Below are 24,057 nucleotides of genomic sequence, written 5' to 3' on the forward strand. Positions count from 1 at the left end.
CAGCGCTTACGCATGGTGTTTGAACGGCTGAAAGAGCACAACTTGAAGCTGTCGTCTGCTAAGTGCAATTTTCTTAGGAGATCTGTGAAGTTTTTAGGGCATATAATTTCTCAGGATGGCGTGACTAGTGATCCAGATAAGGTTGAGGCTATTGTGAATGTTTCACAGTCAGATTTGATGGAGGCTGATGGCGTTTGGACTGACAACAACCCCCTTAAGTATGTTTTGACGAAGCCGAAGCTGGATGCTTGTGAGCAACGCTGGGTGGCTAGGCTGGCGGCCTTTGACTTTGACATCTTGTATATCCCAGGCCCTGAGAATGTGGTGGCAGATGCCCTTAGCAGAGAGCCATTTGTGAGATCCAGAATTATGCATCGCCTGACCAGAACTCCCTATGTTGAGTTGCTTAAAGAAGCAGAGAATTTGCAGGTGGATTCAGTTCAGGACATGTTTCGCCTATCCTCTGAGCTTGCTGAAATGAGAGAGCGGCGAGCTGCCTCTGTGGCTGACGGTGTGTGTGTTGGAGCCACCCATGCTGTTCGGGGCGAGGCTGCGGGGTCTAGTGGCATGTGTGTTGGGGCCACACATGCCCCTGAGACTTCTGCCTCTGACCATGTGTGTGTTGGGGCCACACATGTGGGTCAGAGTGAGGCTTCTGCATCTCTTGGCGTGTGTGTTGAGGCCACACATGTCATTCAGAACATGGCGGGAGGTGGGGTCTCGCGTGAGGAGGTCTCTGCTGTGCTGCAATCCTCTCGTAATTGGGAGATGGTGCTAAGCTTAGGGCTATCTCTCATGCTCAGCAGTTGAGGGCCATGTCCATGACTGGGCAGGATACTTTGCCTGTTTTCAGTCATGAGGAACTGTATGACAAACAGTGTCAGGATCTCACCATTAGCAGGGTCAGGTTCTTTGTTGATAGGGGGCGACGCCCATCTAGGCGTGAGCGGGTGCATGAATCCCGGGAGACACTGAGGACTTTAAGGCAGTGGGGTAAACTGACAACACGATTAGGTGTGCTGTACAGGGTGGCTAAGAATCCTGTGTCTAAAAAAAATGCCTTCCAGTATGTGGTGCCCGAAGCACTGAGGTCCCTGGTTCTAAAAGGGGTTCATGACGAGGCAGGTCACCAGGGCCAGCAACGTACTCTGTGGCTGGCAAGACAAAGGTTTTACTGGGACACGCTTGAAAGGGATGTCAGGGACTATGTTCACAGGTGCAAGAGGTGTGTGGTTAGCAAGGCTCCGGAACCTGAGGCTAGGGCCCCTCTCATTTCCATTGCTACCTCAGCTCCTTTGGAATTAGTCTACATTGATTTTTGGTCTGCAGAAGATTCTAATAATAAGTCCATTGATGTCCTCGTGGTGACTGATCACTTCACTAAGCTGGCGTGTGCCTATGCCTGCCCTAATCAGCCTGCTAAGTCTGTAGCTCGGGTGCTGTGGAATAAGTTCTTCTGTGTGTATGGTTTCCCTGCTTGTATTCACTCAGATCAGGGGGCTAATTTTGGAAGCGCTTTAATTGCGGAGCTGCTTCTGTTAGCTGGGGTGGACAAGTCTCACACCACCCCGTATCACCCCATGGGGAATGGTCAAGCAGAGAGGATGAACCGCACTTTAGGGAATATGATAAGGGCCCTACCCCCTAGGTCAAAGGTCAAGTGGCCCCAGCTTCTTAATAACCTCACCTTCGCGTACAACTGTACTATTCATGAGACCACAGGTTTCCCTCCTTTCTTTTTGATGTATGGCCGCACTCCTAGGTTGTCTGTTGACTTGATGTTTAAAAATGTTCTGTTGGATGGGGACAGAGTAGACATTGACACTTACGTGGCATCATTGGGTAAGGACCTGAGGGAGGCTATGGCTTTAGCTCAGTCTAACACTGAGAAGCAGCAGCGCAGGCAGGCTGAGCTGTACAATAGAAGAGCTAAGGGCCAACCTGTTGTAGTTGGTGATAGGGTCCTGCTGGCCAATAAGGGGGAGTGGGGCGAGAAGAAGCTGTCAGATAAGTGGGAGGGGACCATTTACACTGTAGTTTCTGTGAACTACTCCACTCACACTTTCCGAATTAGGAGTCCAGCGGGTACTGTGAAAACTGTGCATAGGAATCTCATCTTGCCGGTTAACTTCTTGCCACTGACCAACGTGGATGATGATGAGCATCTGTCATTTTCTGGTGGCAGCATTAGTGAGGTGGGCAGCTCACAGTTCAGTGGGGATCGTGCTTCTATTGACAGAACTGTATCATGGGTGGCTGGGCTTCCTGGTGCTTCCACTTCCCATAGTAGCGACACAGGGGATCCGCAGGGGATTCAAGTGGCTCCGGACGCAGTTAGTTCGGACTCAGTGAGCACTGTTCCGTCTTTGCACAGCAGGAACTCTGGCTGTGCTGTGCCAAGTGATTGTGCCGAAGAGTCTCTGTCCGTTGAGCCCCCCTCAACTTTTAGATCTGCTGCTCACACCCGTGCTTCACCTGGTCATTATGGGGGTGGGTTACGCACTAAGCGGGGTAGACTGGTTAGGCCGGTTAAGAGGCTAATACAGACTATGGCTCTCCAGTGGGTGCGGAGTCTTCTAAGAGGAGCTCTGTAGGGAGATTTCTTTTTGTTTTGTTTTCTTTTGTGAAATACTGTTTTTTTTCTCCATACTGTGTATCTCCCCTGTGGGGAAAGAATGTCATAATTTTCTGCCTATTGCATTAGGCTATGGTTGTAGGTGGGTGTACCCCAGTTGGTAAGGTGTATATGGCACCTTTTTCCTGTGATAAGTTAGAGCCAAGCTAACCCCTCTAGCTGGCTTCTTACTTCTCTAGTCCGTCACTGGACAGCATTCATGTGTTGGTGGACTTTCTGTCCTTATTGTGGGTTCACTGTCCTGCATGCTATGTCATTTTTTTGTTTGTTTTGTTTGTTTTGTTTGTTTTCTTCATGGGTGAAATTCAGTGAAGTCAGTGGGGGTGAGTGTAGCAGGGTTAATTATGCTTCCCTGAATTCCCCCATCGTCTCTACAAGTTCTATTGTAGTTTCCCACGCCTCTGAGGTACAGTAGGTTGTAGGGGGCTGTGGCTTGGGTGTGGCAGGGGTCGGTTCCCAAGTTGGAGAAAGTCAGATGTGTGTGTGTGTTTTGACGTGTGATGAAATAAGAAAATAAATAAAAGGTATGTAGCATAGGGAGAGGGATGTAAAAGTGCTAAAAGTCATGTAGGTGTGTGTGTGTGTGTGGGGGGGGGGGGGTCATGAGTGCTGAGGAGTGAATGAGTGCAAATTCAGTAGTGTGAATTCAGAGTTGGGAAATGTTTGAGAGTGCTGAGGAGTGAATGTGTGCAAAGTCAGTATAGTGTGAGTTCAGAGTTCGGATGGCCTGGGGATAAAAACTTCTCCTGAGTCTCTCAGTTCTGGCTTTGTGACTACCTACATAGGCGTCTTCTTGATTTCAGCGGTAGGAATAATCCATTGTTAGGATGAGAAGAGTCCTTCAGAATCTTTTGGGCTCTTAGGAGTACTCTTCTGGAATGGATATCTTGTAGAGCAGGGAGTTGAGTTCTTATAGTACGTACAGCTGAGCGCACTACTCTCTGCAGAGTACTACAATCTCTAACTGTGGAGTTCCCATACCAGGTGATGATGCTACCAGTTAGAACACTCTCAACCGCTGAAGTGTAGAAGGCCTTCATGATGGATGTAAAAACGTTGAATTTCCTTAGCTGACGAAAGAAGTAGAGTCGTTGTCTGGACTTCTTCAGAACATATTGAGTGTTAACAGTCCATGTTAAGTCTTCAGTAATGTGGACACCCAGGTATTTAAAACTTGTGACTCTCTCTACAGGTTGCCCTCTGATCATTAGTGGGGTGTAACTGTAGTTCTGCTGCTTCCTTCTGTAATCCACTACCATTTCCTTGGTTTTATTGATATTCAGTGTCAAGCTGTTAGATTGACACCACTGTGCCACCTCATCAACCTGATCCAAGTAGAGCTGTTCATTGTTGTTTCTAATCAGGCCCAAGATCACTGTGTCATCTGCAAACTTGACGATAGAGGTGTGACTACTGTTGGCTTTGCAGTCATGTGTGTAGATGTTGTACAGCAGTGGACTCAAAACACAGCCTTGGGGAGCACCAGTGCTGATGGTTAATGAGTCAGATGTCAGACCCCCCACTCTAACCACTTGTGAACGGTTGGTGAGGAAGTCAAATATCCAGTGACACAGGGTGGTGTTCAGTCCTAAGGCCTTCATCTTTGTGACCAAGGTGAGAGGTACTATCGTGTTGAATGCTGAACTAAAGTCAATGAACAGCATCCTCACATAATTCCCATTCCCCTCCTCCAGGTGAGTTAAGGTGGTGTGCATGAGGTTTGAGATGGCATCCTCTGTAGACCTGTTGGCTCTGTAAGCAAATTGGAGGGGGTCAAAGGAGGCAGGGAGGGATGAGCAGATAATGTTTTTTTACCGGCTTCTCAAAACACTTCATCACTGTAGACGTCAGGGCATTAAAGGCGGGTTCACATTGTACACGGCATGCGCTGCGCTCGCCACTAGGTTGCTCTTGAGATAATGTCCCAAAGATTTTTGTTGTGCTTGCCGCGGGACTCTGCGCAAAATAGCCTACCTATGATTCACAGCGCGCCGCAGACAGCACACGCGCAAGAGTGGCAAATATCGCTCAATTTAAACAGAGCGGTATTTATATCGTTCAATTCAGATTTAAACACAGATTTGCCTGATGTACTTTTCATTTCCTATGACCTCCCTTAGATATGCTCCCCATTCACTTGAATAGGAGAATTGCTGCCTGATAACTGCCCAAAGTGCGTTACCAAGATGGACACCAAGTGGGGGGACTTGCCTAAAAGGACGATGTTCAAATCAAACAAAATCAGATTTATTTCTGTGAGTAAAAGACAAGAGTGTCTGACTGTTGAAATTAATAGCCTCTATCTCTATGTTAGTAATTACACATAGGCCTATGCAACAAAAGTCCACATAAACAAAAGGCTTATCAGATTATGTCCAAAAATGTCACTGTAGTGATGGGGGCCAAGCTTCATATGGCTGATAAGTCAGTCAATAGGCAGTGGTTCCCAAAGTGGGGTCCGCAACTCATAGCCAAGAGGTCCGCAAAATAAAGTTGTGGTTTATCATTTTATAAATTCATATACCTACAGATGATGAATCTTTCCCCCAATAAAACAAGCAAATTGTGTCCATTAGCTCCCACCCATATTAACACAACTTGAATCACTTCACTCAGGTCAGGAAGAACCATTGCTGCTTAGCTTGGCTTATTTGCCACTGCCAGCTATAAGTAAGTATAAGTATATATACTTTTTTGATCCCGTGAGGGAAATTTGGTCTCTGCATTTAACCCAATCGGTGAATTAGTGAAACACAAACAGCACACACAATGAGGTGAAGCACACACTAATCCCGGTGCAGTGAGCTGTCTGCTACAACGGCGGGCAGGTGAGGGGTTAGGTGCCTTGCTCAAGGGCACTTCAGCCACGGCCCACTGGTCGGGGCTCAAACCGGCAACCCTCCGGTTACAAGTCCAGAGTGCTAACCAGTGGGCCACGGCTGCCCACATAAGCTAGCCAGCTGATGAACGTGGAGAAATGTTTAAGTCAGTCCACATTGTCAAATCAAAAGTTGACAAAAGACCAAGTTACACATCTGCCAGAAAACATGGGATAGGCCCCATGGCCAGAATTTCAGGATTAATTGCTACGATTATGAGGGAGTCCTTGTAAATGTTTCTCCCTGGAGCCAAAAGGTTTGAGAACCCTGGCCCAGGCCAAACTGCCACTCCAAGCTCCGCAAGCACACTCTGGTACTTTAAAACCTTCAGTAAATTCAGAGTGTTGGAATTGAGGAAAGAGGCCAGATGCAGACTATTTTTTTAGACCATAAATGGTAATTAAGCAAAATGTTTTGTTAATTAAGTTAATGTTTTGTCATAACTGTTGTCAAGATCTTGAATGAATGAAACACATCCCTATCTCAACATGCTGTTTGTGTTAATGTCCATTTTGATCCAATTTGACCGCAGTTTGCTATGTTGCCCACCCAATATTTCTGCTAGAACCGACCCTGAGCCTATATTGTTCTTGTAGGCCTAGCCCACTAGTTTACCTTTTGTCAGAAATCACTGTAATCAATCATTCAGCCAGATATATGCCGCCACAGTTTTTGGTGCCTCTCTCAACAAGGGGAGTTGAATTTCATTACAGCAGGTGTCCGGTGACGGTGCATATAAAAAGATTGTGCCCATTCATAACACACCCGTTGGGGTGCAATGGGAAGTTTGGGTAGTTCCACAGACAACCTGCAGGTGGCTCTACGGGTTCTCTCTAATGAACTCTCCCCTGTGTGATAACATTTTTCAGCCACACAATGCTGTAACAAAAGTTGGGCCAGCGGAACAGAGAGGCGGCTGCAACAACCTCCAGTGAGAGAGAGAGAGAGAGAGAGAGAGAGAGAGAGAGAGAGAATTGACTCTGAATGTAAAGCAACACACACAGACTGTAGAAGAAGGTAGGCTACATCTTGGCATGTCATAACTGACAAGGTCAGTTGAGTTCATTCAGGCACTTCGTGACACAAGCCCAGAAAAGCTAGTTTTGATTGCTGTACCACAGTCCTTATGCTGCTATATACACAGGCAGTGGCACTTCTGTGGTAGCAGAGAGACGGAAAGATTTCTGGTGGACCAAGGGGGATGACCACCGTGAACTCTGTATGTATGACTTGATGGGCTTAAGCAGATTGGCTTTATGCAGAGCAGTGAATTCAGTATTGGTCTGTAAGAAATTCCATGACATTATGTAATTCAGTCCTCACAATCACTGTCCTACAGTAGGCTTCAGCAGCAACTGAATGTTATGTAATGTAATTAGAGATTTTACCATTTTTACATTAAAGACTTCATACACTTTTTAGGAGACAAAGTTAGCATTTTCTGAGATATGTTGTTTTTCTCTGAGAGTTTTAAGAATTAGGTCTCATCAGCCAATGGTAATGAAGACTCTCCATAAGCCAATGACAGTTTCAGCTTTTTTTTGGCCTTCCCTATCTGACAGGCCAAAAGATCAGGTCAAAAAGTCAAAGAAGTCTAAGAATAGTGGTGAAAAGATGGAAGGTTCACAGCTGAAATAATTCAGAACTCACTTATTGAAGTTCCAGACTTTGCATTCAGGCCTACTTTTTTCAGTTTTTGTTTCAGTGTGATTGTGTGTGTGTGTGTGTAGGCCTACTGCTTTATGCTTCAATGCTTTTGTTTGGCCTTCACTGTCCATGTGGACGCCTCCTGTCAACCTGCCTGACTGTGGCTCTTGGTGATTTAAATTCTCATGATTAAAATATCTCATGCAGCCCCAAAGGTCCCTTGTTTGTTTTAATGACACACTGAAAAACCCAACAGGGTCTAGATATAACTTGTCCAAACTACTCCTAGCAAAGCGCAGACTCCTCTGCACACACGCACAACACTCCCACCTTCAAGCCTCTACTCTGATTGGTCGTATCATTTCGTGTCTGTTTTACCCTCTTTAGCGTAAGGCGGGGTATTCTTTCGGCCAATCAGAAGTGAGAGGTGTTGAATTGGCACCCCATCTCATTAATATTTACACAAAGCCTTAACTGCAGACTTAAATTCAAGTTCAAACCCTCGTCCCTTTCTTCTCCTCTCACGTCCCCAGCCAGGACCTATCTAACATTTCCACCGGCCACATCCAGACCGAAACAGCCATGTCTGAGAAACTGCCCTTCAAAGTCGGTGAGTGTAATGCATTGTCATCTTTCTGTCTTGTGAATTTATATTTTCTTGCACAGATTGCTAACTGGACGAACGTTAACGTTATTACAGTGCTTCAAGGTAACGTTAAGTAACGTTACCAGGATAAACGGCAAGTTGGCCAGATGGGTGGTAATGTTAGCAAGTGGTTAGGTGGAATTCAAACTGCAATCCGTCTCCGACATAATATTGCACAAAGTACACGGTGCAAAATAAATTTCTCCGGACAGCAACCTGTCTTTGACTTATTAATTATAGCTAACGTTACCACATGGCTGCTAAACCGGTCGTGTAACCGGTGCAACACAGCTAACTTGGGACATAGCTAGCCACTACAGTTTGTGAATGTGTTCCATGTACACATTTCTGTTATATCAGCTTATTGTATACATTAAGCTGTTTATGCAGCGATGTCTATACTAAATGTAGAGTTATCATAATCATTCACTAATTGGCTGTAGCCAAGAAATCAGTTTACGATTGCAATTTGTTTTGTGAATGATTTTATTCCGTAAATCGGTAAGGGTAATGGTAGTTGTAGTTTTCTTGGGTACGGGTATATTGTGGCAAGAATGGGGGAAATCTTAATGAAAACTACATTGCCCGATGTGCGATTGCCCCGCCATTGACTGACTGACAGACACAGCCATGCGTGTTCTCAAGACTGGCACGTGGTGTTTTTATTGGTAAACTATCTCTGTGCATTCCAGTTATTTGAGTTTCCTTTTGTGTAGACCTTGGTAGCCTACTGTAGTAACACCTTAGTTGACCGCTTATAGTTAGTTACGGTTCTGTTTATTGGTTCTTTGACACTGCCTTGAAATGAATGAAACGAAACAGTTGTGAACGCGGGCTCAAAGTGAGACTTTGATCCTATTATCTAGTCCAGAGTCCAGAAACGAGTAATAAAGGCCCTTTAGTCCAGAAACTAGTAATTAAGGCCCTAGTCTGACCAGATTTATATAAGTGGGTCATCAAGGTAAATTTGGTTTGCAGGTTAAAGAGAAGCAAGGAAATGCCAGAAAACCCACCCAGTACAACCCACCCTCCCTCACTAGATACAAAAAGGGGGGCTATAATCGAGCTACCAGTGTTCAACCGGTCAGTTGCGGTTAAATGCGGCAGTATTTGCAAACAAGCCACATCTGACCAATGTGAAGGGTTGGGCTTGCTTACTAGACATGCCAGGCCTGCGGTTTTGAATTGCAGCTGCAGGATTCCAGAGTAGTAGAAATGGCAAGTAAGATACTGACACCCTCGAGTTTGACAGCTGCCTCTGGAGACCCCCACATGAAGGATGTATCGGCATTCTCTGTACACGCCCTCCATTACTATGTGTGCAGTTTTAACTTGCACCCACATAACTCGTTTTCACATCACTACCTGCTAATAGAGAGCGCAAAGTAGTTCAGTTCATCAACTCTCTCACCTGTCTGTCACATAGTTAATGTAACTTTTGGGCACTGTCAGACTAAAGCCCCTTTTCATTGTTTATAAACAGTTGCGTCATTCTGTTATTTCTCTCTTTTTCTCCGCAGCTGACATCAGCCTTGCCGAGTGGGGCCGTAAGGCTATCGAAATCGCGGAGAACGAGATGCCTGGCCTGATGAAGATGAGGGAGATGTACGGCCAGTCAAAGCCCCTGAAGGGCGCCCGCATCGCCGGCTGCTTGCACATGACCCTGCAGACTGCTGTCCTCATTGAGACACTCACTGCACTGGGGGCTGAGGTGAGTGCAGGGCCAGACACAGGCATGAAGCCGGAGGCACTACACTGTCACTTTCAAAGGTTATGTCTCAGTAATATCAATGGGATGGGGCTGCTTTCATGAGCGTGCACTCAAAGAGCCAACTTGCAGCACTCTTCAAACGCACAGAACGTGCATGGGCTGTGAAAGAATTTCTGTATGTGTCTGTGTTTGCATATTGACTTGGAGTTGTGGGTAATTGATGTAGTTAAGTCTTAGAAAGTAAAAGACCACCAACCCTTGTTGACGTTGATGTTTCTATCATGAGTTTGGACTGAACTCTAACTGTAATCTGAGTACTGTAAAGATGCTGCATTATTGGCACCAAGTTCAATCAATTACTGAACAGTGGGACCTTCTTGGTGGGTTTTAACTCTTTAAGATTAGTTCTCATACTGTGAGTAGTTGATCAATCAATAACCCACAGACACACACAGACACTGGAGGCTTTGTTGGGTTAGTATTTAGACTGACCTTTGAAAGATTTGTCTGTGTTTCTCTAGTTTTCTGAATGTCCTAAAGTTCACTTAGTATCCATGTGAAAAGTCACAAGATGAAACTGGATAGATATCAGAATTGTGTGATCCCTATCGGGAATTTCAGCTCAGTGCAAATCATTACTTCAACATGTGGTCAATCTTCAATCAGCTCTGCCAAACTTTTTGGCTGCTGTTTCACAACCCCTTTACCGTTCATTTTAAGAGCTTAGGTTAGCTTTGCGGCTTTCTCCCTGAGGACAGGAGTGTTTAATGTTGACCAGACCAGCCCTCTGGCAGCAGGTGTGTGTAAGCTCTGTCTCAATCCCTTGGAGATTTGCTTACTGAGACTCTTTATAGCCACGGACCGATCAGTAACCATGGCTACCTGTGCCTTAGCTCGTTCAAAGCATAATTTTTGTTATCAAAATTACTTTGTGGGATCTTAATAAGATTTATTTGATTTGTAATTGTTTTATGGCACAGTATGGATGAATGAGGAGAATAAATCCTTTTCATTTATTTTTTATTCTGCCTTTTTACTTATGCACCTCATGAGACTGCTTCAGTTGAACCCCAGTAGCACCCCACACCGTCCCTGATAACAAGGAGAAATGTTTATAAAATAGATGTTTAGTCAGCGAAGGAAGGGAAAAGATAGTCACAAGGGGCTGGAGCAAAGTGAGTTGAGAGGCTGCTGTGCCCATGCAGTGATCTACAGCAGTGTTTCTCAAAGTGTGGTCCGGGGACCACTGGTGGTCCGCGAGCAGACATGATGAAATATAATATAGATGAGTTGTTTGCAATATTGAACCAACTTGTATGTAAATCCAAACAGTTCTGCAACACTGCCTATATAAGCTATGCTAGTTTAAATCATATGAATCCTCTGACACAATAAGCAAGTTTTATTATTTTTTTTTTTATTATTTTTTTATTGGTTAAGTGGTCCATGGTCTGAAAAAGTTTGAGAAATACTAATCTACAGCACATTACAGCTAACATGTAAGGGATAACCGGCGAATTAATGGCCGAGGGTGAGGGACAGAGTTGCCGCCGCCCAAGTCCATTAATTCCGTATAACAGGACACCTCGAAGGCTGTTATCCCGCTTATCACCCGGTTGCCACTATAGGCAATAGTCATGCCTTTATAGCACGCAAAGGAAACACACTGTTTAAAAAGAAGCCGACTTGTTGTACAACTTTCTTTGCAGGGATGCAAACAGCGCGCCTTTTGGCGGATGCCGCCTTTTTCACGGCTGTCTGGGGGACTTGTGTGAATCGTGCAGATCCGACGAGTTTTTCTTTGGGGGGGTTGAAGTGTCTGATTATAATTTCATCAAAGTTAATTCTGTATTAAAATGACTACATAAACACAGCCTACCGTTACAGTCCATGAAACATAGGAAGTGTAAGACAACACTATAAATCAAAAAGCTGCGCACGTAAAAATCAATATAGCACTCGTAATCGTGGGATTGGTCATGGATATTCCCACGGCTGTTGTTGCCTGTGCCACTCGGCCTCCGGCCTCGTGGCTACGGCCGAACAACACCCGTGGGAATATTTTTAACCTTGTTTGTTGCCTCAGTCAGTTTAGTTCAGTTCCGGACAGACTAGCAGTATTTTGTCCTGTAATATTTTAGTAGCAGCCTAACGTTATATCCAACTCTACCCCCTTTCCAACGTGTAGCCTAATGGTAACGTACTTGTTTAGGCTAGCAGCTTGTTGACGTCTAGTAGCCTAATGAGCCGCTGGTCTAGGCTTTTTCGTAAATGCAACCCGAAGTGACAAGTGACGAACTGACTTATTTTCAATGACACCTACCACATAAGGGCGAGAAACTGATGTGTGGGCTTATCCTAACAGACAGACCGCACTACTGTTGATACATTTTAACTGTACATTTTCGTGCAGAATAACGTTATTTTGGGGCGCATTGAGAAAGGGGGCAAAGTGAAGTGAACTATTTTGCACTCTGTTATGATACTGTCAGGTCTAGGGTAACACTATGGCTAATATATGCAACTTTTCATTTACAGAATGAGAGAATTTGATGAGAGTGAGGCACTAACAGTTAAGAAAGTGGATGAGGGTTGTAAAAAAAATTGGAACTGGTCTTGGTTACAGGTTGAAACGGAGATTGAGGTCAAGACCGCCAAACACAAATTCAAAATGTCAGACTTTTTCAAAAAAATTGAAAAAAAGGGACATGCCAAATGTACTTTCTGCATGAAGGAGATTAATTACGCTAACAAGGGAGTGCATGCTCTGTTGAATCACTGCCAGAGTGCTATACACACAGAGAGAGTGGCTACCATCATATCTACCCAGTGTGGCCCAGCTCCTCTGTCAAGACAAGCCAGCTACCAGCTAAAGTCAGGCCCCAGCAGACAGAATAAGGGAAGGAACTGGGACTGTGTATTTTCATATTTAACATTTTTGTGTGAATAGGGTGAGCCCTGGATGGCAGAGGTGCAGTGGCGATTCTAGACATTTTTAACAAGGGTGGCACTGGTGAGGCACTGATTAATTCAAGGGTGGCATGAGGCAAAACAACCAGATAAACAGAAACCGGCTCAAGATGTGAAATTAGCACATACATTAGGGAAACCAGACACAAACACCATACTCATAAATTGAAAGAAAAAAAAAAACACAAATACCTTACTCTCACATAAAATGTCTTTGTATTTGAATAAAATAATACAAACATATTAAAGTTAATTATCTAAATTGTCTGTCCCAGGGCTATGCTGTGCTAAAACAAATTCCATCATGGGGACATTAAAATATAATCCATTTTATTCTATTCTATTAAATGAAGATGTACAAATATACTCATCCAATACATTTTTGATTAATGATCAGTAAAGTTCTCAAGAAACTTGAAGTTGGTATGAAGGAGTGTATTGTGTATGTGAGCAAACATTGTTAACGTTGCACATGGGGCAACTTGTTGCAGGGCAACCACATAACCGGTTCCATGTGTTCGAATTGGATGACTAAAGTTCTCAAGAAACTTGAGGTTGGGATGAGTGTGTGAGCAACCTACATGTTACTTATCCGCCTGAATCTCAGTATTCTGATCACAACAACTGTGGGCAAATTACAAGTCAGCACCAGTGCTGCATTCATTGTTTTTCACTTTTATAATCACATCACCAAAAGTAGGTTATTGGTTTTACCAAAAGTATTTGGCAGTATTTTTAAACTACAAACCTATAAAGTATTTTGATACAAAATACGATGCCATTTTTTTCCAACTAAATAAAATACAAATTTGTATTTTAAATACATCAGACATGTCTATCCCTGGCTGTTGGCTGCAGTAACTCAAACACAAAACAATAAGTACTACCTAGCTTATGTTAGTTTTGATCCAATTTGACAGCTTTGCTATGTTGCCCACCCAAAATTTCTACCAGCCCACCCAAATATAGTAGCCTAGGTTAGAACCAGCCCTGCCCTGCATGGAGACATATTTTACGATAATAATGGAGAAAATGTTAGCAAACCTTTAGGTTTTTGTTAGGAATCTCCCTCCCTCATTCATCTATTTGCGCAACAGCCCACATTCTGCATTCAATCCAGAGAGACAAGTGAAATAATTATTATTATTTTTTTTCTTTTAAGCGGACATCGCCATAGGCACGATATTTAGGCTACCTGTGTTAGGCCTACAAAAAGTTGCAAATTAAGGAGTATTTCCTGATCGGGGAAACCTTTCGGTCCGCGGTTCTATAATATCATTCAATTGTGCCGCAAATTAACAGACAGAAGTGGGGCGTAATTTAAATTCATGGCTCCGTAGACCAGCAATCTACTTGTCGAGGAGGCTCATAATTTGAGAAATGCTGCAGATCATAGACAGAGAAAGCTCTGGGAACAGAACGCAGGCATATGATTTTGTTGTCACGCGCTACTATGGAAAATGAACTTTATAAAGACTGGCTCGGCCAATAAAAAAAAAAGGAAAAAGTATGCCAGATGGCCAGTCCAGCCCTGCGTTCAGGAATTATTTAATTATTATAAGCAAAAGTGGAATGTGCACAATGTTTCATTTATCCCTCCTGATCGGGACGAATAAAACAGGTATTGGGGACGAAATAAGCATACAGTTTAGCCTAAGCTATGTAAACTTCCAATAATTTCAATATTTTAACAAATGCTTGACTGGTTGAATGGTGATACATGTCATCAGAATATCGCTACCTGTAGCCTAGATGCGACGAGTGTTTAGTGAGTAGGCCTAAGCTTGATGAACCATAAATGAAAAGTTTTCTTAACATTACATTAGGACATTATTACCATTAAACACTTTTACAAAAGTATAGGCCTTTAGCCTACAGTTAACACTTAATAACCTATCAAATGTCGGCGACTTAAGTGTGTGATTAGATAAATAGGCACTGGCAGATGCAATAGGTAAATAGATATCTTTGCGTGTTAGCACAAGCAGTAGCCTGTAGGCCAATAAAGGCAAGCGTGTTTGCCACTTACATTTCTGACGTCTGATACTTCAAACTGCTGCAAGTGCATCAAGAAAGGTCCTGCCTTAGACCATGTTAATGGCCAATTGTAGACTAAGATTTGGGGGTGGCCAATCGAATCTCAAGGGTGGCCTGTGCCACCCGGAGCCACCCCTCTGACTCTGCCCCTGCAGAGGTGGTGGCAAAATGTAATTATATGATATTTCCTGTGGGGACGTGGGCTTCGATAATCTCACTCCTTTTTGACCATACCTCTGTTTGCATCCCTGTCTTTGGCACTATAACAGCAATAGCATGGACCTTGAGCTTGTTTACATTTTATTCCATTGTTGCGAAGCCTACTTCCAGGCTCAGCCGTCGTCCTACTATGGTTGTTATAGTAACCATTCATAAGCATTGATATGGAACGGTGATTAAACTTTTTTTACCAGATCTACTTCATAGGTGTCCCGTTATTCAGAATTGATAGCCACCCCACCAGCCGATCAAAAGAGTATTTCTTCTCTCTGGATGATAAAGTGCAATAATAAACAGCGGCTACACTTGATGACCAGAAACAAATGCTGTGCTTGGATAGTGGTGAGCATTGCATAGTCGGGACATTGTCCTGATTTCCAGGTTGCAGTCCAGGGCAGGCCCCAGTCTCCTCTGAGTCCATACAAACCTTTCATGATGTGATGGGTCACATTGAGGCAAGTGCATCATGAGCAGCCTCACATCATGAAGGTATTGTGAAGGCAGGGGAAGCCATGTGTCCCTGCAGACTTGTGTGGAGATGGCCGAGGGCCTGATGGGAGTGCTCTTTTGAAATGGATGACTGCCTGTGACTTGACAATCCTGAGTTTTTCTTTGTCTTTCTCCCTCTACCCTCTCAGGTTCAGTGGTCCAGCTGTAACATCTTCTCCACACAGGATCACGCTGCATCTGCCATTGCCAAGACTGGCGTTCCAGGTACATCCTGCTCTCTTAAGGTTTTAGACACGTGAAAATGGCAGATCATGTATTGTGGCTGTGAATGATGGTGTTTCACTAGCTGATCATTTGACTCCCTGGCCTGCTGTTGGTCTCTGTCACCTCAGGCGTGAGTGGGGTGGGAGGGAGAAAAGCACAGAGGTTAAAGTGATTAGGAAGGTGCTGTCGTGGGCTGTGGACTTTTGAACTTTTGGCTTCTCTGGTCATCACAATCTGATGCAATCTCCAAAATGAAAAGTGGGAGGGTAGTGAATATGAGTGGGGGAGATGGAGAGGGGAAATCCACGGAGAGCCTGTGTGTGTGGCTGAACACGCCTGCAGGCGCACTTTCATATCCGCTCCAGCCTTTCATATTCTCCTCGCCATCTGAGAACCGAAAGCCCCTGAGTTTCAGAACGCCAGCCAAAAATACAAAGCAAGTATTTGACTTCTGTTTCTTTATGAAATTCTTTCAACACTGTTGAAAGTGCTTGGTGGATTCCCTACAGTGGCCAGTTGTGTATATCTGTGTGTCTGTGAAGGACACACAATCAGCACAACATTTGGGACATCTGAAACTCTTCCCAGGCTTTCATAAAGTCCGCATCCCCACTGCAGTGCTATTGTGGTTAACTGTGAGCATGTGCAGTAAATTATTAACTCACTGAATGAGTGCAGCAGTCGGTTGCATCAGTTGAGTGTAGGTTTAGGTATAAGGTGTGTCCTAAACTTTGAAGCTAGTAGTACTAGTTTTAAAATAGCACTGCATTCTTTTTCAGTTGCACCATTGCTGCTTAAGTTACATGTTGATAGAATGACTTTTTTTCTCTATAAACAGCCAATTAATTAGCCTGACGAGCCAGACCCACATTAAAATGTAGGGTCTGGGCACTCACCAGCAGCAGCGCTATGAATCCCATGCGTTTCCCACCAGCGGAGCTAGTTGGCTAGTTCAAACGTTTGCCTACTTAATAAAAGCTTAACTCGTGTCACACTGTTCGCCAGCAGCAACATCCATCTTATTTGTTTTCAAGTAGCAGGGAATTCAAGCCAAACCGTTGCAACTCTGCCATCAATCATTATGTTAAGCCCACCTAACGACTCTATGCACTATTTCATTGGCCTGATTAAGTTTCGATTTCTGGAGCTCACAAGCCAACGGAGAGTTGCTAGATTAGCCCTGGCAGCAAATGTAATTTGCGGCCGCTAGGGGCGCGTCTAGATTTCTAGGCTACCAATTAATATCACTGTCTGATATCTGAAGAAGCATGTCACAGCACTTTGCTTTTTGATACTGTATGCTGATATTTAACAACCCATTTTTCTTACTGATATTTGTACTGCCAGGCCCATGTAGTTCCAATACAGACAGGATTGCTTATGCACATTTAATTAACTTGAACAGTGTTTTAGTCATGTTTGTTACTTTGCTCAACTGGTACTTTGTTGAATTTAATGTTCCTACCATTTAAACGAGATGACCATGTTAACAAATGACTTAAGTATGTCTATCCCCTTATATGAGCTTCAACACTGTTGAGTTGCACGTTACACATGCTATGAGACAGAAGAGCAGTAAAAATATAATCAGAAATGGGTTTAGTGTTGTCCATGTGTTTCAATATGTCTAATGTGTGCACCTGGTGGTTTGTACTGTTGGCAGTATACGCATGGAAGGGCATGACCGATGAGGAGTACGTGTGGTGCATTGAGCAGACCATCTACTTTAAGGACGGACAGCCCCTCAACATGATCTTGGACGACGGTGGAGACTTGACCAACCTGGTGCACACGAAATACCCCAAACTGCTCTCAGGTGGGTGGGGGGTGGGGGGCACCAAAAGCAAAATGATAATTAAAAACATAGGCCTACTGTTCAGTATTTAATATTTGAGCAACAAACAGCAAGTCACTCTGACTGAAATGGTCACACATAATCAAACTAGTTTCTTCACGCAGATTGAGGTATTACCTTTTCATTTCTCATTCAGATTTGCTCAAGGAGGGCGTGCCTTAAACAAATATTTGCCAGCAAAGTAGAGCCTTCACCACTTTTGGGGGATGGCGGGTTATATTCCCTGCTGTTATTCTTGTTGGTTATTTGCGTTATGTACTTTTGAGTGTTCTTTGCTGGATGTCTAAAATTCTCCAATGTAAGATGTGTTTGTGTGTGCACAAGTATATGGCTTTTGTCAGGAGCCATGCTGAACGTGCAGTTGTCCTACCCATGGTAATATGAACTCAAGCATATGAACACAAGCAGGAGTCTACAATAGTAAAGTCATGATTGGACTTGACTCCCAGAGTGTCAGTTAGAAGAGTGGCAGGAAATTATGAATCACCCCCTGATAAAGCATTGCTGACTGTACCTCTTAACCAAAGCTTATAGATATTTTGCAAATGGTTTTGCAATCACAGGTAGTGTTACTTTCGTCAGACGAGACGAGAGGAAATATGTTAGTCAACAACCTTTTTTTCATGACTAAGATGAGACGATGACGAGACGGCAGTAATGTCCTGAAACACTGACTAAGACTATCTTAAGATGCATTATTGTTGAAGACGAGACTAAAATGTTTTGCATGAAATAAAAACTAAGATAAAATCTCTCTTCTTTTTCGTCTACAAAATGAGAAGACGGAATATCTAGCTGTTACGTTTTCAAAATATTCCGAATGAGTTCATACGCAACAGCTTTCCTGTAGGCTAGTCTACGTGCTGTTGCTGCAACACTGTGGCTGCAACACGAAACTACATGGAACAAGAACACTGGAGATTTCTGCTAGAGTTAGCAAGCTAACTACCTAAGCTTTATGCCACAATGCTACATACCCAGAAGTTGAAGCTTCTCTCATACAAATTAACATCCCCCAGAATGTCCATACGAAAATGTTCATCATGTAATGTTAACTATTTAACTAGTTAGACTGATGATTCAAAGTTTGCTAGCAAGTAAGCTAATATGGAAAGTTCGCTAGCAAGTTAGTTATGGCTAAGATGGAGAGTCTGTTTGGGGAATGTGTTGTGTTTGGGCGCATATCGCCATCTAGCGAGGCGGAGGAAAACATTAATACTTTGGTCTACGACAGTGTTTCTCAACTTTTTCAGTTTCAGGACCACTTAACTAACCCTAGCTAAAAAAAAAAAAAAAAGATTAGACCTACTTCAACAGTAGCCTATAATTAGTCTACACTATAGGCCTACTCACTGAACCACCTTGCTTATTGTCTTTGCACTTTGCTTATTGTGTGGATTCATACTGTATGATTTAAACTGGCATATCTTACATAGACAGTGTTGCAGAACTGTTTTTACATACAAGTTGGTTCAATATTGCAAACAACTCCTATATTATATTTTACCACGTCAGCTCGCGGACCACTTGGGATAGCTTGTGGACCACCAGTGATTCCCGGACCACACTTTGAGAAACACTGGTCTACGAATATGACCGTGGTCCAGTCAAATCTTTTACTGTCTATGATCAATCCCAGCCGAGCTATAACTGTAGCTCGACTTACCTGTGCATGTAAACATACTGACTGACAAAAAGTCAGAATGAGTAATTATAACAGACGAGTAGCCCTGTGGACACACAATATTGTTGGAAAATTTAAATGTGTGAAACACTATTTGACTCAAATGGTAATCAGAAATAATTTGTTATAAAAAAAAGACTGAAATGTGTTGACTAAAACTGACTAAGACTAAGATACCTTTAGTTTTCTTTTGACTAAAACTAGACTAAAATGACGAGACTTTTAGTCGACTAAAACTTGACTAACAAAAATGATATTTGAATGACTAAATATGACAAAGACTAAAAAGGACATTTCGTCACAAGACTAAGACTAAATTAAAAATAGGTGACAAAATTAACACAGGAGGATTAATCACAGGAAGTGAGAAATGTTTATATTAGATTTGGAATTGTGCATCTGTCTCTTGTGAGTTGCAAGTTAGTTTGACAGCAACGATGTTGACAAGAATGATTCTCTCCATAGAGATTTGTTTCAAAACAGTTCTTGAAGCCTTGTAGTCACCTTTACTTAAATTACCTCGGTCACCTTGACCTAAGTAACCTCTGGCTTCCATGTCCCGTAGGGATCAAGGGTGTGTCTGAGGAGACCACCACTGGCGTCCACAACCTGTACAAGATGATGAAGAAGGGAGAACTCAAAATACCTGCCATCAACGTCAACGACTCAGTCACCAAGGTAACAGACGCCCCACGGTCACAGGGTTAGTCGTCTGACAACCGTCAGCAACAAGATGCCTCCCACACTCACGCTCCCATATGATGAGTCATACCAACAGCATGATCACATGCAGACCACCAGATTCTGCTCATTCACTGAGCAGCTTTACACTCATTTTTCTGTGGATAACTAGCCTGGGTGTTCCCATGCTGCCTTGCGCGCGATTTGATTCACGCTGCTAAGGCAGCCTAGAGATCATGGAGCAAATTTTCGCCTGAGATAGGGAACCAATCATAGAACAGGGGGGAAAGCAAGACTATGATGAGCTATGCACAGACGCATTTGATAGACATTCGTGGCACCCAATAAACGGATCTGGGCATTTTTTTCAAATACGAGAAAATGAACGTTTGGTTCCCAGACCACGTCTCATTGAGAAGTGGTGGCGCTAGCCAGGCTAGTGGATAACCGCCAAACCAGTATGACTTCACTGCTGTTTCCCATAGACCATCAATGGCTAACAGGTGAAGCAGAAATTGGTTAACAAGAATGATAAAGTGTGTGATTTGGCTAGTAGAATGTGTTTGAGCTGGAACACTTTATTTTAATCAGAATATGCACTTCATATTACGTAGTGTGCATTGGTAGAGTTTGATTCCTGATTAGGGATGAGATTAATAACACTTGGTTAGATTTTATTAGATAAGCAGATTTTGCAGTGTAGAATCCAGGGCAGCTGACTTGTTTAGTATTAGCATATTGTCTGTTTGGCCACTGTGTGTTCTGACCAGTGACCATGTAACATCTGGTCCTGTGATCTAAGGAAGAGGAAACCTTGACCACTAATCTCTCTTTCTCTTTCTCTCTCTTTCTTTCTTTCTTTCTTTCTTTCTTTCTTTCTTTTTCTTTCTGTCTCTTAATTTCTCTCTCTCTCTCTCTCTCTCTCTCTCTCTCTCTCTCTCTCTCTCTCTCTCTCTCTCTCTCTCTCTCTCTCTCTCTCATTCTCTCTGCAGAGCAAGTTTGATAACCTGTACGGTTGCAGAGAGTCTCTGATTGATGGCATCAAGCGTGCCACTGACGTCATGATCGCCGGTAAGGTGGCCGTGGTCGCTGGCTATGGAGACGTTGGCAAGGGCTGCGTTCAGGCACTGCGTGGGTTTGGTGCCAGGGTCATCGTCACAGAGATCGACCCCATCAATGCTCTGCAAGCCTCCATGGAAGGTAGGTGTGCACTACAAAAGCCTTCTTTAACTTATGACTGCAATGTACTGTAAGTATTTGGTGTAATATGCCTAATGCATTTCCTATATATTTGCAAATGTATAGATGTGTAATTGGATATAGATTTGTACAATTTATGTTCTACCTATTCTATGTATTCTGTAACAGAAAATTACTAAAATAAAAAGTGTGTTTTTTTTTAAATTTATTTATTTATTTTTATTTTTTTGTGAAGGCTACGAGGTGACCACCATGGAAGAAGCATGCAAGGAAGGAAACATCTTTGTGACAACTACTGGCTGCGAGGACATCATCATGGGCAGGTGTGTTTCTTAGCAACGGAAGGTTGCGTGGTCAGTTGGATTAAACCAGAGATGTGTCACTGTGTATCATTTCCATGTGGGATATCTGTTCTTTTGTGCTCTAGGTGTAGTACAGATCTACTTGCTTTAAATGTCACTACTGTATCAGGCTCTCTAAAAATATTATAGTGGTCATTCATTTTGCTTTAGTCTGTATTGTATTGGGGGGAAAAAAATTATCCTAGATTTATTATGATTAATAACCCCCCCCCCCCCCCTCCCCTCCACACACACACACACACACACTCACACCATACCCTCCCATACACACAATATACCTTTTTAATTACTACTTTTAATGTATTCTTTAAAAGTTGAGCTGGGTCTTGAGCACAATAATTTATTAATTTTATTACTTATAATTCCTTCATACATGACAATGAACTACTTGATTAATATTGATAAAATCATGGTCCAGTATTATGCGTTCAAAACCAGACAAAATCTATCTCTACAAATAAACCATGAGTCTATCACAAGATGTACGTTTGTTGGGTGTCTTTGGCAGGCATTTTGAGCAGATGAAGGATGACTCTATCGTTTGCAACATCGGCCACTTTGACTGTGAAATTGATGTGGCATGGCTCAACGAAAATGCTGTCAAAGTCAACATTAAACCTCAGGTAATCTGCAGTGACTTAAACCAATCATGTTAAGCTTTGCTTTTTGTGTTTGGCTCAACCAGATGAATAATACCTTTACGTTGCTGCTTGTACATTCTCTGCCCCATTTGCAATTGGTAACTAAAATGAAGGATACAGATGTTGTAGTTGTAGAATAAAATTATCAATTAAATTAGTGAAATTGGTCAAATAAGTTGTGCAAGTGTATTTCTCTTTATTTACAAATGAAATGGGCTTGAGTAAGTCACTACATTCGATTTCTCAACTTTCACTTGAATTGGACGCAAACAAAACGATTAATACGACCCTTGAAGATGGCCTTCATTCTTCATGTGATCTGGCATTCCGTTTTCGTGGTGGGGAGCAGTGTTTTTTATTTTGCATGTCCCTTTTGTCAGGTGGACCGCTACCGCCTGAAGAACGGCAGACACATCATCATTCTTGCCGAGGGGCGATTGGTCAACCTGGGCTGTGCCATGGGCCACCCCAGTTTCGTCATGAGCAACTCCTTCACCAATCAGGTGCTGGCGCAGATTGAGCTCTGGACCAACACCAGCAAATACCCCCTGGGAGTCTACTTCCTGCCAAAGAGGGTGAGCCGCCCTGTCACATATTGAATCCAGATCTTTTGAGTAATGGTTTTGTTTGTAGTTGGGGTATGTAAACTTTTGTTTGTTTGTCTGTGTTACAGCTCGACGAACAGGTTGCTGCTGCCCACCTGGATAAGCTGGGAGTGAAACTGACCAAGCTGTCGGAGAAGCAGGCCAGCTACCTGGGTCTGCCCAAAGAGGGCCCCTTCAAGCCAGACCACTACCGCTACTGAGCACCAAAGCGTCTGGAGGCTGGCTAGACATCCCACAGGGAGAGGGAGCGAAAGAGCGAGGGAAGCTGTGTGTGTGTGTGTGTGTGCGCGCGCAAAAGTGTGACTGTGTGTGATGTGCTTGTTACTCGTTAGAGCCCTCCTCTGGCAACCTGCTGTGCTTCTGCTGGTACCACAGAAAACGCCCCCCCCCCCCCCCCCCCCCCAATTAATCGTGTCCAAAAAGTTTTGTAACATTAACCTTTTACAGAAACAAACACATATGTGTAAGATAGCTTCCAGAAGCGTCATTCGCAAGCAAAATGGCATTCCTAGTTTTGTTTATGACTTAAATTAAGGAGTTGAGAATCATGCACAGCTGCAGAGGGGTGTTAGCATGGCTTCTATGGCTAGCTGCATCCAGTGCTTTGACTGACACCACAATTCCAGAAACCTCAAGTCCTATTGGCAATGTCTCCATGTCTTAATTTCAGATTCATAATGTAACAGTTCCCCAGTCAAACGGTTTCTGTCTTATTTCTTCTATGGTCTTGGCTGAGAAGAGAGTCGCTGTTGGCTGCCACGGAAATGCCAACAGATGCACGTAACCCTCCTGTGTCATTTTCATATTGTGACTTTATGCACTTATTAAAAGACACATGAAACGGAGATCTAGTGTGTTTTTGATTTTTTTTTTTTTATTGTTATTTTTTTATAATGTTGTGTGTTGTCACCATAAACAACATACAATATATCAGCTTCACTGAAAGACGTATTTTATATAATACATAACTAACCAATGTGCACCGGGTAAATGGTGATGTTATTGGCTCAGAATATTTTAACTGCAATCACTCCAGAATTTCACTACCTTCACCATAGCATTGAGATGAGCCGGATGAATCTTAACATTGCAAACTGAAAATATATAACTGGTCTTCAGTGTAAACTATACTATTAATTTGCAGTTACTAGCAGCGCCTACTGCAACCCTGACAAGTTTTCTACAGGAAATATTTTGTCACAGTAACCAGATCTGGTGTAGCTTGTTATTGAGATTTTAAAAAAGAGATGATTTGTCATTTTCACATTTACAAACAAAAAGGCCTCAAAAATTAGTCACGGTTACTCACGAGCGTGATGTTTCCTGTTTCAGTGTCATTCCTCTCAATTGTGTTTCTCTGACCCTGAAAACCTTAGTGTGCAGAACAGCTGTAAGCAGAGAAGGAAGCAGTACTATAGTTTGCCTGATCCCTTAGGAACCCATTGGTAGAGGATCTATGTAGAGAAAAGCAACACGTAGTAGCCCTTTAAGTCTAGCCTTGACGATCCGACAGTGCTGTAGTAGTACAGATGAAAGGTCCAGGCAGCCTTGTTCTCAGGGTGACCGCAGAG

At 43.2% G+C, this 24,057-nt stretch overlaps 1 protein-coding gene and 1 long non-coding RNA gene across 2 annotated transcripts; both read left to right on the forward strand.

Annotated features, from left to right (window-relative positions):
* The first annotated feature begins 3,109 nt into the window (after positions 1 to 3,109).
* LOC121707425 lies at positions 3,110 to 23,331 on the forward strand. The gene is made up of 3 exons (XR_006031325.1): positions 3,110 to 3,122; positions 3,207 to 3,220; positions 22,752 to 23,331. It is a non-coding gene; the product is annotated as an uncharacterized LOC121707425 (long non-coding RNA).
* On the forward strand, positions 7,617 to 23,331 carry ahcy (adenosylhomocysteinase). Its single transcript, XM_042089957.1, has 10 exons — positions 7,617 to 7,771; positions 9,328 to 9,518; positions 15,383 to 15,458; positions 17,122 to 17,274; positions 19,563 to 19,675; positions 20,671 to 20,878; positions 21,114 to 21,201; positions 21,749 to 21,863; positions 22,262 to 22,456; positions 22,555 to 23,331. Exons 1-10 carry the CDS (start codon positions 7,744 to 7,746, stop codon positions 22,684 to 22,686), a joined length of 1,299 nt encoding a protein of 432 aa, XP_041945891.1. The 5' UTR covers positions 7,617 to 7,743; the 3' UTR covers positions 22,687 to 23,331.
* Positions 23,332 to 24,057: the final 726 nt, after the last annotated feature.

Source organism: Alosa sapidissima, chromosome 4, assembly GCF_018492685.1.
Source record: "Alosa sapidissima isolate fAloSap1 chromosome 4, fAloSap1.pri, whole genome shotgun sequence".
NCBI classification, from domain to species: Eukaryota; Metazoa; Chordata; class Actinopteri; order Clupeiformes; family Clupeidae; genus Alosa; species Alosa sapidissima.